Consider the following 18,549-nt stretch of genomic DNA (forward strand, 5'->3'; position numbering starts at 1 on the left):
GAAACTTTATTGACACATTCCTGGGGTCAGATACATCACATGATCACACTGACAGAACCACATTCATATAGACACAGGCAACAGAGCATGCACAATGTCGGCACTAGTACAGTGTATATCCACCTTTCGCAGCAATGCAGGCTGCTATTCTCCCATGGAGACGATCGTAGAGATGCTGGATGTAGTCCTGTGGAACGGCTTGCCATGCCATTTCCACCTGGCGCCTCAGTTGGACCAGCGTTCGTGCTGGACGTGCAGACCGCGTGAGACGACGCTTCATCCAGTCCCAAACATGCTCAATGGGAGACAGATCCGGAGATCTTGCTGGCCAGGGTAGTTGACTTACACCTTCTAGAGCACGTTGGGTGGCACGGGATACATGCGAACGTGCATTGTCCTGTTGGAACAGCAAGTTCCCTTGCCGGTCTAGGAATGGTAGAACGATGGGTTCGATGACGGTTTGGATGTACCGTGCACTATTCAGTGTCCCCTCGACGATCACCAGTGGTGTACGGCCAGTGTAGGAGATCGCTCCCCACACCATGATGCTGGGTGTTGGCCCTGTGTGCCTCGGTCGTATGCAGTCCTGATTGTGGCGCTCACCTGCGCGGCGCCAAACACGCATACGACCATCATTGGCACCAAGGCAGAAGCGACTCTCATCGCTGAAGACGACACGTCTCCATTCGTCCCTCCATTCACGCCTGTCGCGACACCACTGGAGGCGGGCTGCACGATGTTGGGGCGTGAGCGGAAGACGGCCTAACGGTGTGCGGGACCGTAGCCCAGCTTCATGGAGACGGTGCGTCGCTGCGGTCCGGTCCCAGGTCGACGGGCACGTGCACCTTCCGCCGACCACTGGCGACAACATCGATGTACTGTGGAGACCTCACGCCCCACGTGTTGAGCAATTCGGCGGTACGTCCACCCGGCCTCCCGCATGCCCACTATACGCCCTCGCTCAAAGTCCGTCAACTGCACATACGGTTCACGTCCACGCTGTGTTAAAGACTGCGATGGAGCTCCGTATGCCACGGCAAACTGGCTGACACTGACGGCGGCGGTGCACAAATGCTGCGCAGCTAGCGCCATTCGACGGCCAACACCGCGGTTCCTGGTGTGTCCGCTGTGCCGTGCGTGTGATCATTGCTTGTACAGCCCTCTCGCAGTGTCCGGAGCAAGTATGGTGGGTCTGACACACCGGTGTCAATGTGTTCTTTTTTCCATTTCCAGGAGTGTATATTTCACATTTCTCCTTCACTCCAGATACAGTAAATGAGTTGCAACTGAAACAGCAGTAGTAAATCAGTTGATTGGCTGTTGTTTGCCTTATGTGAACAAACTCACCTCTTGGCCCCACCCCCTTATCAATCTTAATAATAAACCATGCACTTCTCTGAGGCCATTATACTAACAAAATGACTACCTGTGCCTTCAGACTCATGTAAAAAGTTTGCTGTGGTCTTTACGTATACAACCAAAATAGCCAATCAACAATGCAAGGATGCTGCACGAATTAGTGTTAGCGCTCCTGCTGCTGCGGTGAACTGTGCAGCACTAACGTGCAGTTCTCTAACGCCGCTTGTAGCCCGACTAACACTTCAAACAGAGGGTCGGCAAAACCAAACAGAAGCAAATGTCTGCAACACATAAGTGAAACTCGAGTTTGCAATGTAACGTCATATAACATGAATCAACTCAAGAATAACGCGATAACTGTACACGTTTACTCATTCATATACGTCATCAACAGAGTAGAAACTTTAGCCTCTGAAATTCGTGCGTACTTCTGGCTTTCATGTCTGGAAATTCTGCACCGTTCCAACATCTGCAGCAGCAGCAACAAATTCTGACAATATGTGAAACTTCGATTCGGCAATCTGCAGCTCAACAGTTTTCCGTGCAAGTAACCCAACGTATTTTGCTATTTACAATTTTGGGGAAATTTGATGCTATCGTTAATACGAGACTTCCAATGTAAAACGATTTCCACAGCGCGGTAATTTAGGAAATACACCAATATCCCACGTTAAACAATTAGCACTACGTGATATTTCAACAAATACAAAGATACCTCATGTTAATCAGTTAGAACAAAGCAATATTTAAACGAACATAGGAAAAATTAAATTTATATACTAGCAAAATGGAACTAACACGTTTTTGCTACGTACGCAGTCTATATTGCGCAGTGAAGAACTCATCCTTGCATTATCAGTGCGTTAAAACAATGACGTCACTGTCAGGTTACCTAAAAGCAGTCTAGCCCCATAACTTTACTGTTGACTTGTAAATACTGGGTGATCAAAAAGTCAGTATAAATTTGAAAACTTAATAAACCACGGAATAATGTAGATAGAGAGGTAAAAGTTGACACACATGCTTGGAATGACATGGGGTTTTAATAGAACCAAAAAGAAAAACAAGGATCACAAAATGTCCGACAAACGCGTAAAAGATCTCTTGCGCACGTCGTTTGGTACTGATCGTGTGCTCAACCGCCACTTTCGTCATGCTTGGCCTCCCAGGTCCCCAGACCTCAGTCCGTGCGATTATTGGCTTTGGGGTTACCTGAAGTTGCAAGTGTATCGTGATAGACCGACATCTCTAGGGATGCTGAAAGACAACATCCGACGCCAATGCCTCACCATAAATCCGGACATGCTTTACAGTGCTGTTAACAACATTATTCCTCGACCACAGCTATTGTTGAGGAATGATGGTGGACATATTGAGCATTTCCTGTAAAGAGCATCATCTTTGCTTTGTCTTACTTTGTTATGCTATTCTGATCAGACGAAGCGCCATCTGTCGGACATTTTTTCAACTTTTGTATTTTTTTGGTTCTAATAAAACCCCATGTCACTCCAAACATGTGTGTCAATTTGTACCTCTCTATCTACATTATTCCGTGGTTTATTCAGTTTTCAAATTTATACTGACTTTTTAATCAACCGGTAATGGCGGGATATCTAAACACCGGTAAATAACATGTACAAAATTTCCCGCCAATTAGGATAGGACTGCAGTGATAAAGGTATTCACTCTATTTACAACAAGCAAACAAACGAATTATGTTCTCTGCTGTGCCAACAACATTATCAGCAAAAGTGATACCCAAGTTAAATGTTTAAACAAGAGCCACAGCTGCTGGGACAGTATAGGTGCGAGTGCAACGTCTATATTTAAACAAACACCACACTGTACAGTGGTACCTGATCCACTGAAGATCGTCATGTCACTTCACGCCACATGCCAGTCCTGCCACGACGTTCTCCTTCCGGTCTCTGCTACGTGTCTGTTGGTCACACGGCAGCTGTCAGTTCTTCACTGTACTACTGCTGTAAAGAACGCGCATGGGCCGGGCGGGTGCGTAAACCCTAACTACAGTAGTTGGAATGGGCAGAGCAGAGGTTTGCTGCCTTCCAGTCGTGGTGTATACCGCGAGCTTTCGCAAGGACCAGCAGTCCTAAAACGTACGCTAATTCCCCAAGAACAACATGTACAAATGCATTCAAAACTGTGTTCGGTTATTAAACTAATTCCATCAGGGTAGATGTGGGAATTTTCTTCCCTCCATGTTGTTAGTGGTGCGACCTGCATTCAGCACATATTACCCAATAAAAATATCTGGATACGTCCACCATGCCACCCTCCCTACGACAGATGTATCGCAAAATCTTCATCCTTCCTCCGTGCCATGTATGATGTGTAGCCTTATTAATTTTCCCATGCAGAAACGCCACCATAACTGTTCGTACTACACTATTGGCCATTAAAATTGCTACACTAAGAAGAAATGCAGATGATAAAGAGGGTATTCATTGGACAAATATATTATACCCGAACTGACATGTGATTACATTTTCACAAAGTTTGGGTGCATAGATCCTGAGAAATCAGTACCCAGAAGAACCACCTCTGGCCGTAATAAAGGCCTTGATAAGCCTGGGCATTGAGTCAAACAGAGCTTGGATGGCGTGTACAGATACAGCTGCCCATGCAGCTTCAACACGATACCGCAGTTAATCAGGAGTAGTGACTGGCGTATTGTGACGAGCCAGTTGCTCGGCCACCATTGACCAGACGTTTTCAGTTGGTGAGAGATCTGGAGAATGTGCTGGCCAGGGGAGCAGTCGAACATTTTCTGTATCCAGAAAGACCCGTACAGGACCTGCAACATGCGGTCGTGCATTATCCTGCTGAAATGTAGGGTTTCGCAGGGGTCGAATGAAGAGTAGAAGGGTAGAGCCATGAGTCGTAACACATCTGAAATGTAACGTCCACTGTTGACAGTGCCGTCAATGCGAACAAGAGGTGACAGAGACGTGTAACCGATGACACCGCATAACATCACGGCGGCTGATACGCCAGTATGGCGATGACGAAAACACGCTTCCAATGTGCGTTCACCGTGATGTCGCCAAACACGGACGCGACCATCATGATGTAAACAGAACCTGGATTCATCCGAAAAATAATGACGTTTTGCCATTCGTGCACCCAGGTTCGTCGTTGAGCACACCATCGCAGGCGCTCCTGTCTGTGTTGCAGCATCAAGGGTAACCGCAGCCATGGTATCCGAGCTGATAATCCATGGTGCTGCAAACGTCGTCGAACTGTTCGCGCAGATGGTTGTTGTCTTGCAAACGTCCCTATCTGTTGACTCATGGATCGAGACGTGGATACACGATCCATTACAGCCATGTGGATAAGATGCCTGTCATCTCGATTGCTAGTGATACGAGGCCGTTGGGATCCAGCACGGCGTTCCGTATTACCCTCCTGAACCCACCGGTTCCATATTCTGCTAACAGTCATTGGATCTCGACCAACGCGAGCAGCAGTGTCACGATACGATAAACCGCAATCGTGACAGGCTACAATCCAACCTTTATCAAAATCGGAAACGTGATGGTACGCATTTCTCCTCCTTACACGAGGCATCACAACAACGTTTCACCATAAAACGCCGGTTAACTGCTGTTTGTGTATGAGAAATCGGTTGGAAACTTTCCTCATGTCAGCATGTTGTAGGTGTCGCCACCGGCGCCAACCTTGTGTGAATGCTGCGAAAAGCTAATCATTTGCAAATCACAGCATCTTCTTCCTGTCGGTTAAATTTCGCGTCTGCAGCACGTCATCTTCGTGGTGTAGCAATTTTAATGGCCAGTAGTGTATTAGTAGTGGCGCAATACGAACATTTGGTACGATTCTAGCTTGCTCTGTTTCAACCTCAGTACCTCGTTTCACTTTATAACTTTCTAAATAGAAACAACTTCAATCTTCTGATATCTACATTTACATACCATCGTGCCCGTCCATCAAAAAGGCTCGTCATAACAGTACAGTAGAAAAAGATCTATTCAAAAAATAGCGAAGTGCAGGTAGTGACTGCTCTTCCGCTTCCTTCGAAATGAAGTGTCCTACAGGGCGACAAATTGAATTAACTAGCACTTAATAATTTCTAAGAATATACTGACTGCTGGTCAGGATGCGAATTCGTCTTGCTGGTATGCACAGAGAAATCCACAGCGATCATATTTAGATAATTATGTTTATTAGTTCATTCATAATACAGTGTAATAAACAATTATGAGGTACTCAGGAAGCATCTTTTCAGATTTTTAAACATGTTTCGTGTGTCTGCCTGCAGGGGCGATATAAAGACAGCAAATGAAATTAAGCCAGGAGCACTTCAAGCACTTTCTTTCACTAAAATTTTAGTTCTGTTGTAAAATATATGCAGCTTATCAGTAAAAAAAGGAGTAGATGCGTTGATTTATCTGTTATCGTCAAGTAGGAGCAATGTTCAGGTAGAACTATGATAAATACCAGTATGTCTGTTTCATTGTCACATGAGTCATCTCGCAGTAAATTACACTATTTCGATATTTCTGTAATTCGAAAAGGTTGCTTTTCTCGAACCTTTTTTTGTGAAGAGTGTAATTTTTTATTGGAAACGTTGAAAAATGTTCCCGCTGCTGGCCATGTTCCTAATATTCTATTGGTCTTTGGCAACTGTATGTACCTTTCTTATCCCTGAGGCTGTCGTTCGGATAATGATCGTAGGACAGACAGACATAAAAAATCTTCCTGTGGGTCTTAAAGGTTTCAAACTTGCCTAATTCATTAATAGATACTGAGTACATTAGTCCGCACGACCTTTACTAGTTTCACTTTATCCCTATCAGCTCGATTCATCTCCATCAAGTTTAAATCTAAGATAGCCCGGTGATTAAGGCGAATACTCAGGAAAAGCAGCGAAACTGCTTCGAGAGCCAGCCTGTCACAAACTTCCATTACTATCAAAGTATTTATTCCTTTTCTCCTCACGTAACCGTTTGTGTTATCAGTATACGTTCGTTTACGTCTACTGTAAAAGCGATGATAAAGAAATAAAACGCATTACATTCATAATGTCTTAAACGCACCTACACTATGGGTGAGAGAATGGCGTAGCTCCTTGGTAACTTATATGTAGAATATAGTTCCACTAAAATCTAGTATGGTCCTTGTTTTGGGTTGTAGAACCCTCTAAAGCCTTGCAAGGAGTTGGGTATAAAACGCAGGATTAGTATCGTCAGGTATGATATATATTGCCAGCTCAAGGTTTTGGTGAAAATTCCGAGACACAGGACGCGTTCTTTGTATACGAACGCGAGGTTGGCTAGGCTAGGACTAACCACAGTGCAATTGGACTGATTTTTCCCCTCAATCGTGTGACGAAATTCGTGGTCACCTATTAGACACCTATCTTCACAGTACAAAATGTATCACTAGCTTGATGCACAATATTCAGTTTGTGTAAGTTTATGATGTTTCATAACAATATTTAAACGTTTTTCTGTTCTGGAACTGTTCAGAAACTCAAGACTGAGACGGGAATCGACTCGTTCAAATTCGACGCCGGGGAGACCAGTTGGCTACCACAGCCTCCCGTGCTGACAACGGAGATGAACCCGGTGCAATACACACTGGACTACTTGAAGACCGCCGCCCAGTTCGGCCCGATGGTAGAGGCTCGCGTCGGTCAACACAGTCAGCAGTTTCCGATCTACATCCGCATGATCGACAAGGACAGCAGGTGGGGCTTCGACAACGGCCTGGCTTCGTTGGTGACGACGCTGCTGCAGATGAACATAGTGGGCTACCCCTTCGTCCTGCCAGACATGGTGGGCGGCAACGGCTACGGCAGCGAGGCGCCCACCAAGGAGCTCTTCATACGCTGGCTGCAGGCCACCGTCTTCATGCCGGCCATTCAGTTCTCCTACGTGCCCTGGGACTTCGACGGCGAGGTACGTAACTCTCTGTGGACTCATTACTTCAACATACATTATGACGCAAGAAACTTTGTGAGAGCTGGAGATTTATTTCCCAGGAAATTTAACTGCAGTGTGTGAATTTTAGTGAAAATGGTGCTTTATGTTCGCACAGTGGGTTCAAATTCTGCACAGAGAAAGTAGAAAAAGAGAGACAGTGTGCTATCTGATGATAAATATCCGTTCACCATTACATAATGCGAAATTGACAACTATGTTTGGCCAGAGGCAGACACCCCAGAATAAAAGGAGGCGGGGAGTATTGTATTGCCAGTATAGATGCAGTAACAATAGAATGGGCCAGTCGAGACACCTCAGGCCAGTCATCGGATATATACGGGTAACAAGTCCCCCAAAGGCAATTTAACTACCGAGCGAGGTGGCGCATTGGTTAGCACACTGGACTCGCATTCTGGAGGACGACAGTTGAAACCGGCGTCCAGACGCAGGTATTCCGTGACTTCCCTAAATCGCTCCTGGAATGTGCTGGAATGGCTCCTTTGAAAGGACACGGCCGATTTCCTTCCCCATCCTTGACGCAATCCGAGCGTGTGCTCCGTCTCTGATGACTTCGAATTCGACAGGACACGAAACCCAATCTTCCTTCCTTCCTTTCTGTTAATAACATTACCATGAACTTGAGACATGAAGGCACAACCAAAGATGAACTGAGACCAGGCAATTGTCCTGTACTGGTGAACAGAAATCTTCGAACATTGTTGAGGGCAGTTGTAAAACTGGCTTTAAATCTACAGGAGAAATCACTCTAACGTCCCAGAGTGCTTCCAGCAGTTCAGCCAGAGCAATGACTGTGCGTATGGAGTTAGAGTAGGATACAATGGTCGAGCAACACGTAATAATCCACGCATTTCCGAAGTCAATGCTTAGCGACCCTCTCATGAGAAAGGGTGTTTTAGCTGTTATTTTAAAAGAAATATGCAAAAACATTCCTGTCGACATATGAAGCTAGTAACATTGATTGCCGGAACCGGTCATGAAAGATTATTATTAGCGAACTTGGAAAAGAAGTTTATCTTCTCTAATAGATTTACTTAACTTGATGCAATCCTTTCCCACAGCAGTACTTGAATATTTGCATCTGTAATTGACTGTTAAAGCAGCCCTTGAGTCATGTAATCGCAAACACTGCTCTTGAAGTACTCTTTTCAACATTTACAATAATACACTTCCACCTGAAACGTGAGTAACATTGGACCTTTTCATTGATATTCACTGCTTCAGCTGGGCGCAGCGCACCCATACCCTGCTCTACGGGGGGCGTTTGAAAAGTCCGCGCAAAGTGTGAGAGATGGCACCACCTGCGCTTATCGAGGTCATGTTTAGTTTAGTAGCACCTTTGGAAAGAACGCTTGCCACGTTTCAGCCATATTGGTCTATTTCTTTGTCTTTGGCATTCGTGTGAATCAAGGAAGTCGAGTGATTGTCAAAAAATGAACGAAACAGAATTTCGTGTGGTAATTAAATATTACTTTATGAAAGGCAAAACGCCTCAGGAAACTAAAGAGAAGCTTGATAAACATTACGGAGACTCTGCACCTTCGATTAGAACAGTTTATAAGTGGTCTCAAAATTTTCGCTGCGGCCGTATGGGCACAAGTGATGCTGAACGTTCTGCATGACCTGTGGAGGTTACGACTACAGAAATCATTGATAAAATCCATGATTGCCGATGGATGACAGCGTGAGTTTGATAGTGCTGTGAGCATCTCGAATGAACGGGCACATAATATTTTGCATAAACATTTGGACATGAGAAAGCTATCCGCAAGATGGGTTCCGCGATTGCTCATGCTTGACCAAAAACGGGATCGTGTGAAGTTTTGCAAGGATGGTTTGCAGCTGTCCAGGAAGAATCCGCAGGACTTTAAGCGTCGTTTCGTCACTGTGGATGAAACATGGATCCATTACTATACTCCTGAGACCAAACAACAATATGACCAACGGGTTACCAAGGGAGAATCTGCACCAAAGAAGATGAGGACCATTCCTTCGGCCGGAAATGTTATGAGACTCGAAAGGGATAATCCTCATCGACTATCTGGAAAAGGGTGAAACTATTACAGGTGCATATAACTCATCGTTACTGGACCTTTTGAAATCCGAGCTGCCAGAAAAACGCCAGCGGTTGGACCGCAAAAAAGTCCTTTTCCATCACGACAATGCTCGAGCACACACATCAGCAGTTGTGGTCGCAAAATTAATGGAAACAGGATTCCAACTCGTTTCGTATCCCCCCTATTCTCCAGACTTAGCTCCCTCGGACTACTATTTGTTCCCCAATTTGAAGAAATGGTTGGCAGGACAAAATTATATTCAAACGAGGAGGTGATTGGAGCAACTAATAGTTATTTTGCAACCTTGGACAATTCCTATTATTCGGAAGGGATCTACAAAGATCGCATTGGGCGAAGTGTATAAGTCTAAAGGGGGACTGTGTCGAAAAATTAGAAAAGGTTTTTGCCAGCCGCGGTGGTCTCGCGGTTCTAGGCGCGCAGTCCGGAACCGTGCGACTGCTACGGTCGCAGGTTCGAATCCTGCCTCGGGCATGGATGTCAGTGATGTCCTTAGGTTAGTTAGGTTTAAGTAGTTCTAAGTTCTAGGGGACTGATGACCACAGCAGTTGAGTCCCACAGTGCTCAGAGCCATTTGAACCATTTTTTTAAAAAAGGTTTACCCCAGACACGTAGGTAGTTTCCATTTTTGACGGACTTTTCAAACGCCCATCGTATATTGGCTTCCTTGTGAGGGCGCCTATGTGCAGAGAGAGGATGTGTCTTCTTCAGCCTTTCTCATTCGTCGTTACAATTTGCAGCGAGACATCGCTAATGTCTTTGATATCGGCGAGAATCGCCGACTTTGGTGTGGCACCGCGGTCTTTGGGCGATGCCGCTGATCTGCGGGTTGGCGGAACATGCTCGTAGTTGTGAGAGGTCAGGTTCTGTCGACAACCCTTTACCACTCCGTGCTGGGACTATACAGGGAAGAACATAATCTTGCGTGCGTGCTACCACTGTGTTTCGCTCAACTGTAGACAGCCTGTTAGCTGTTGACTTTCAACGAAGCTACGGCTGAAATAGTCACTCTATTGTGCGCACCATCGTTGTAGTACACCTGACTGAATTAGAGCCAAAATTGACACTCAAATACGATACTCAGTCTCACTTGCAATAACGAGAGGATTCTGCTGGCACGCCATATGCTCTTATATATATACAGGGTGAGTCACCTAACGTTACCGCTGGATATATTTCGTAAACCATATCAAATACTGACGAACCGATTCCACAGACCGAACGTGAGGAGAGGGGCTAGTGTAATTGTTTAATACAAACCATACAAAAATGCACGGATGTATGTTTTTTAACGCAAACCTCCGTTTTTTTCAAATGGAACCACGTTAGTTTTATTAGCACATCTGAACACATAAACAAATACGTAATCAGTGCCGTTTGTTGCATTGTAAAATGTTAATTACATCCGGAGATTTTGTAACCTAAAGTGGACGCTTGAAACCTCCGACGTTCAGTTGCGTGTTGTAACAAACACGGGCCACGGTCGGCGAGCAGCATCTGCAGGGACATGTTTACGATGATACTTCTTTCTGTGGGGTACGTTAACGGAGAACGTGTACCGTGATGTGCCTACAACCCCAGAGGATATGAAACAACGTATTGTGGCAGCCTGCGGCGACATTACACCAGATGTACTGCGGCGTGTACGACATTCATTACGCCAGAGATTGTAATTGTGTGCAGCAAATGATGGCCATCACATTGAACATCTATTGGCCTGACATGTCGGGACACACTCTATTCCACTCCGTAATTGAAACCACGTGTCTACGTGTACCTCACCCCTCATGGTAATGTACATGTGCGTCAGTGAAAAAGACCAATAAAAAGCTGTTCCAGTCTCTTCTGTATCTAAGGTCCATCACCGTTCCCCTTGGATCCCTACGTAATTCGGTGCTCTCCGACACACACGACCGAACAGCGGAGGAGTGGTACTCAAGCGTCAACTTTAGGTTACAATATCTCCGGATGTAATTGACATTTTACAATACAACAAACGGCATTAATTACGTATTTGTTTATATGTTCAGATGTGCTAACAAAACTAACGGGGTTCCATTTTAAAAAAACGTAGGTTTGTGCTAAAAAACATACTTCCGTGTATTTTTTTATGGTTTGTATTAACCAATTACACTAGCCCCTCTCATCATGTTCGGTCTGTGGAATCGATTCGTCAGTATTTGATGTGGTTTACGAAATATATCCAGCGGTAATGTTAGGTGACTCACCCTGTATACTTGCTTACGTCGCCCTTCTACTTTTGTAGCCGTTTAGAGAGTTTAATCCAACACACATACACACCTACACGACTGCTTACTTCAAACATATGAGTTCGGGAGCACACTGTGTAATATTGGTCTAGTGTAGTGGAATATCGGGACCGGCATCCCTGTCATCTTTTTAGCAGCCGCTCACACCTACATTTCATCGGGTGGCAAGACACTACTCAGATTATGTGTCACTACTGCGTCACTCGTTTGCTGCTCGCTCTACTGCACTGCTATTTCACATTACGTGTCCTTCTTTACAAACTGTAACTGAGGAAGGTAGCATTTATTCCTACTGGTAATTCTAACTAAATGTAGAGCGCCCTGCAAACTTCCGCCTTCGTAAATAACTTTCATTGCCCACTATTTGCACTCTTACTTTGCATTTTGTTGAGGAACGCCTCCGCTGAGTGTTACATCATCCCTGTCTTCAGTTTAAACTTGTCGATTCTGAGCTTTCTTGTGGTCTGTTGCGTGAAAATCCGAAAGGTGAATACTGCAAGGATTCAGATGCGTATCTTTCCTGGTGATGGTTCTACTAGACTGTCCCATCTTTGTTTGTTTCTTCTATTTGCTGTTCTCTACTTCGAGAGTCACTATAGTCGTCTCTTCACCCGTAAACGAGGCTCTGCACCACGTGCCTGCCGAGTCACATTATCAGCACTCAGATTTCCCCTCAAGAGACCAGCGAAAACGGACCCTGTTTTGCTCTTAACCCTCCAAGTACTTCTGGGGTCAATCATACATGTACACTGAAAATAAATGTCTCCATTGTTTTCAAAGGTATTGTTTAAAAAATACATGACTTTCTCCCTGTGAGAAAATTAATCCAGTGATGTTTCTTTCATTGTTATGAGTACAATACATCAAAGGTTGTTCATGGTGTTGGTTCAAATGGCTCTGAGTACTATGGGACTTAACATCTGAGCTCATCAGTCCCCTAGAACATAGAACTACTTAAACCTAACTAACCTAAGGACATCACACACATCCATGCCCGAGGCAGGATTCGAACTTGCGACCGAAGCAGTCGCGCGGTTCCGGACTGAAGCGCCTAGAACCGCTCGTCCACCGCTGCCAGCTTCATGGTATTCACATTGAGTACCACTGGAGTTAGTATGACCCCAGTTCAGATTGTTTGTTTGTATGTTCCTTGAATGTAACATTTCTGAACATAGAATGAAGACTGTTACGCTGAACGGGTGGTATAAGAAAAACTTTAAACAGTAAAATACTATTTCTCATTTATTATAAACACATTGTTCGGGTTTTTTGCGTCATCTGCAGTTCCACCATTCCTCATTCTACTGTCGTCAATATGATCCGATAAGCACAACAGAAAATTACTCTACCTCGTCTTCAAATGTATTATTTTCAAAATAAATAAATTTCTCCCTCCGAGCCAACTGTATTCAGTGTTTTATTCTTCAGTTTTATATTTACTGTATATTAAAATCTGTTAATGGTTCTTTGAACTGAATAACACTGGTGAAATATGACCGCAGTCTAAATTCTGTTTGTTCCTTGAATACAATATTTATGAAAACAGGATGGTGACAGTTATGTTGAACAACTGTAATTAATGTTTTTATGTCAGTGCATTAAAATACTGTCAGTGTTATCACATATAAATTACTTGGGGTCATTATGAGCCAAGTGGTACTCAGTGAAAGAAGAAACTTTGTAGCAGGACGGTGTAAAACAGTAAACTAGAGCATCTACGCCGTAGACTAAGCAGGCTAACCCCATTCCCCTGCCTTTCGGGAGAGCCAGAACTTTTTTTCAGGACACATGTTCCACCGTCAACCTGCTGCTGTCACACTGGACTCCTGCCTTACCCTCGCACAGACACAACTCCACTTCCCGTGAAACATTTCCACTACGAAACTTTCAGGACTATGTCCGCCTTTTCAGCAGCACGGCTGGTGCTGGATCGCACCGTCGATTATCGTGTTCATTGTGGATTAGTATAACGGCGAGACGCAGTTGTACTAGAGATCGTACTCTCAAAAACATTTTGTATTAGCAATTCATGACCTGAATAATCGGTCTGACTAAATGAGTGAATACTGGGGGGAAACAAATCAACACCGATCTTCTACTCTTTTACAGATGACAGAGAAGACATATAACTGTTTGTACTTACAATCTAGTCTGAAATTAACGTGTTAAACTTTGCGACGTATGATTATGCGATACTACCTTCTAGAAGGCAGCGGATTCAGTGAACCCTCCTCTGATTAGTCATCGTATGTCATTTTCTGGACTAGCAATATATACAGGGTGGTCCATTGATAGTGACCGGGCCAAATATCTCACGAAATAAGCATCAAACGAAAGAACTACAAAGAACGAAACTTGTCTAGCTTGAAGGGGGAAACCAGATGGCGCTATGGTTGGCCTGCTATATGGCGCTGCCATAGGTCAAACGGATATCAACTGCGTTTTTTTTTTTTAAATAGGAACACCATTTTTATTACATATTCGTGTAGTACGTAAAGAAATATGAATGTTTTAGTTGGACCACTTTTATCGCTTTGTGATAGATGGCGCTGTAATAGTCACAAACGTGTACGACGTGGTATCACGTAACATTCTGCCAGTGCGGACGGTATTTGCTTCGTGATACATTACCCGTGTTAAAATGGACCGTTTACCAATTGCGGAAAAGGTCGATATCGTGTTGATGTATGGCTATTGTGATCAAAATGCCCAACGGGCGCGTACTATGTATGCTGCTCGGTATCCTGGACGACATCATCCAAGTGTCCGGACCGTTCGCCGGATAGTTACGTTATTTAAGGAAACACAAAGTGTTCAGCGACATGTGAACCTTCAACCACGACCTGCAACAAATGATGATGCCCAAGTAGGTGTTTCAGCTGCTGTCGCGGCTAATCCGCACATCAATAGCAGTCAAATTGGGCGAGAATTGGGAATCTCTAAAACGTCGGTGTTGAGAATGCTACATCAACACCGATTGCAAACGTACCATATTTATATGCAATAGGAATTGCATGGCGACGACTTTGAACTTCGTGTACAGTTCTGCCACTGGGCACAAGAGAAATTACGGGACGATGACAGATTTTTTTTGTACGCTTTCTATTCAGCGACGAAGCGTCATTCACCAGCAGCGGTAACGTGAACCGGCATAATATGCACTATTGGGCAACGGAAAATCCACGATGGCTGCGACAAGTGGAACATTAGCGACTTGGCGGGTTAATGTATGGTGCGGCATTATGGGAGGATGGGTAATTAGCCCCAATTTTATCGATGGCAATCTAAATGGTGCAACGTATGCTGATTCCCTACGTAATGTTCTACCGATGTTACTACAAGATGTTTCACTGCATGACAGAATGGCGATGTACTTCCAACATGGTGGATGTCCGGCATATAGCTCGCGTGCGGTTGAAGCGGTATTGAATAGCATGTATCATGATAGGTGGATTGGTCGTAGAAGCACCATACAATGGCCCGCGCGTTCACAGGATCTGACGTCCACGGATTTCTTTCTGTGGGGAAAATTGAAGAATATTTGCTATCGTGGTCCACCGACAACGCCCGACAACATGCGTCAGCGCATTGTCAATGCATGTGCGAACATTACGGAAGGCGAACTACTAGCTGTTGAGAGGAATGTCGTTACACGTATTGCCAAATGCATTGATGGACATAATTTTGAGCATTTATTGCATTAATGTTGTGATTATAGGTAATCGCGCTGTAACAGCATGCGTTCTCAGAAATGATAAGTTCACAAAGGCACATGTATCACATTGGAACAACCGAAATAAAATGTTCAAACGTACTTACGTTCTGTATTTTAATTTAAAAAAACTACCTGTTACCAAATGTTCGTCTAAAATTGTGAGCCATATGTTTGAGATTATTACAGCGCCGTCTATCACAAAGCGAAGAAAGTGGTCCAACTAAGACATTCATATTTCTTCACGTACTACACGAATATGTAATAGAAAATGGGGTTCCTATTAAAAAAAATGCAGCGCGCCATTTAGCGGGCCAACCGTAGCGCCATCTGGTTTCCCCTTTGAAGCTAGACAACTTTCGTTCTTTGTAGTTTTTTCGTTTGACGCTTGTTTCGTGAGCTATTTGGCCCGGTCACGATCAATGGACCACCCTACATATAAAATTGCTAGTCCAGAAAATGACATACGATGACTAATCAGAGAAGGATTCACTGATTTTCGCTGCCTTCTACAAGGTAGTATCGCATAATCATCTCCCCTGCCCGGAACTTACGGGAACAAGGTGACTTGTGTGTGCAGTTGTTGTGCCAGCTGCGTCCAGCGACCTAACAAGAACTCGTTGCTTCCATGCTAAGCCGCGTGTCCGCTGTTAGCCGTCCCAAAGGAGGATATATCGGCAATTAGGTAAGTGTTCATAATGTTGTGGCTGATCAGTTTATAAGTTCCATGATAAGACGCTTGCACAGTAACAGATATTGCAGAAGGGAGACAAGTGATGGACTCTTTACATTGCGTCACTGAGGCCTCCCATTTATCTGTATACTTTTTACTATTGTGGTACAGTATACCAAAAAGACAAGTGCATGGTTCCGTTACCGTGAGTATCCTTGATTGGCATATACTACCTTGCTATGAACTACAAGTCATAGCAGCATTGAACCTTGATATAACGACACTACTTCATCAACATGCCTGTCAGTGGAAGTAGGACATTTGAGCACATGAAAGTGCCTTTTCTATCAATACGTATACACACCAAAGTCACACTTCCTTTATTTCCTCAGTTTTCACTTAATGTCCAAACGTACACAGCATAGATTGTGTGCAGTGTAAATATACCGTCCTTTATATTTACTGTTACACTAGAGTTACACGTCCGCTTCGGGCCCAGTACACTACACTTTTGTTGCTGCTTAGTGCCTCTTCTTAAGACTGAACGTGTCCTTTTCATTCAATGTCGCTCTCTATTTGCTGTACCAACTTCAGGGCCATAATATCAGCAACGAATTGGACGCTGGGACAGTTTGGCTCCAGTATCACGTTTCCAGGCATATCGTGGCAGTGAAGTCACAACAGTGGACGGCGCTGCTTTACCTAGCGACACCGCACGGGCAAAATTGGGCACCAATGCTGCTGCTGAAAGCGCAACATCAACTTGTGCACACATGTTCAGCAAGACGAAGGCCGAAGCTCCTTTCCTCTGCTGTACTGAGACACTTTGGCCGAGAGATGACTGTGTCCCAAGAGCCCCCACAGACTCCATGTTAAGTCGGGTGAAATACATAGAATCCTCCATTAGGACAGCAGGCATTTTCCTGGCCCAGCCATACTGTGCATACCCACAGGATGAAACTGCCTAACATTTTAGGGTACTACGGCGTTTATTAGATGCTGTTTTGTCGGATAATCGTAACACACGTTCATGTGGATCACAGGAACAATATGTCGCATTGTTATAATCTATGTCGTTTATTTCTCCCTTCTTGTCCTGTGTCATGTAACTGTATGCAATAGTTACATCTTCAATTTTGAGTACTATTTACTTGATCCGACCTTTGGAGAAAAGAGAACCACTTGTATGAATATCAAGAGCTCAGATGGAAACCCAGTTCTCAGCAAAGAAGGGAAAGCAGAAAGGTAGAAGGAGTATATAGAGGGTCTATACAAGGGCGATGTACTTGAGGACAATATATGGAAATGGAAGAGAATGTAGATGAAGATGAAATGGGAGATATGATACTGCGTGAAGAGTTCGACAGAACACTGAAAGACCCGAGTCGAAACAAGACCCCCGGAGAAGACAACATTCCATTAGAACTACTGACGGCCTTGGGAGAGCCAGACCTGACAAAACTCTACCATCTGGTGAGCAAGATGTATGAGACAGGCGAAATATCCTCAGACTTCAAGAAGAATATAATAATCCCAATCCCAAAGAAAGCAGGTGTTGACAGATGTGAAAATTGCCGAACTATCATTTTAATAAGTCACGGCTGCAAAATACACAAATTCTTTACAGACGAATGGAAAAACTAGTAGAAGCCGACCTCGGGGAAGATCAGTTTGGATTCCGTAGAAATATTGGAACACGTGAGGCAATACTAACCCTACAGCTTATCTTAGAAGATAGATTAAGAAAAGGCAAACCTACGTTTCTAGCATTTGTAGAGTTAGAGAAAGCTGTCGTCAGTGTTGACTGGAATACTCTCTTTCAAATTCTGCAGGTGGCAGGGGTAAAATATAGGGAGCGAAAGGCTATTTACAATTTGTATAGAAACCAAATGGCAGTTATAAGAGTCGAGGGACATGAAAGGGAAGCAGTGGTTGGGAAGGGAGTGAGACAGGGTTGTAGCCTCTCCCCGATGTTATTCAATCTGTATATTGAGCAAGCAGTGAAGGAAACAAAAGAAAAATTCGGAGTGGGTATTAAAATCCATGAAGAATAAATAAAAACATTGAGGTTCGCCGATGACATTGTAATTCTGTCAGAGACAGCAAAGGACTTGGAAGACCAGTTGAACGGAATGGATAGTGTCTTGAAAGGAGGGTATAAGATGAACATCAACAAAAACAAAACGAGGATTATGGAATGTAGTCGAATTAAGTCGGGTGATGCTGAGGGAGTTAGATTAGGAAATTAGACACTTAAAGTAGTAAAGGAGTTTTCCTATTTGTGGAGCAAAATAAATGATGATGGTCGAAGTAGAGACGATATAAAATGTAGACTGGCAATGGGAAGGAAAGCGTTTCTGAAGAAGAGAAATTTGTTAACATCGAGTATAGATTTAAGTGTTAGGAAGTCGTTTCTGAAAGTATTTGTATGGAGTGTAGCCATGTATGGAAGTGAAACATGGACGATAAATAGTTTAGA

At 44.1% G+C, this 18,549-nt stretch overlaps 1 protein-coding gene across 1 annotated transcript in view; it reads left to right on the top strand.

Annotated features, from left to right (window-relative positions):
- The window catches only part of LOC124622794 (myogenesis-regulating glycosidase-like), a 118,428-nt gene that overhangs the window by 63,688 nt on the left and 36,191 nt on the right, over positions 1-18,549 (top strand). Inside the window, exon 4 of the mRNA XM_047148586.1 lies at positions 6,867-7,298. Coding sequence (XP_047004542.1) covers positions 6,867-7,298 — 432 coding nt within the window. The remainder of the gene's footprint in view (positions 1-6,866; positions 7,299-18,549) is intronic.

This window comes from Schistocerca americana, chromosome 7 (genome assembly GCF_021461395.2).
Source record: "Schistocerca americana isolate TAMUIC-IGC-003095 chromosome 7, iqSchAmer2.1, whole genome shotgun sequence".
NCBI classification, from domain to species: domain Eukaryota; kingdom Metazoa; phylum Arthropoda; class Insecta; order Orthoptera; family Acrididae; genus Schistocerca; species Schistocerca americana.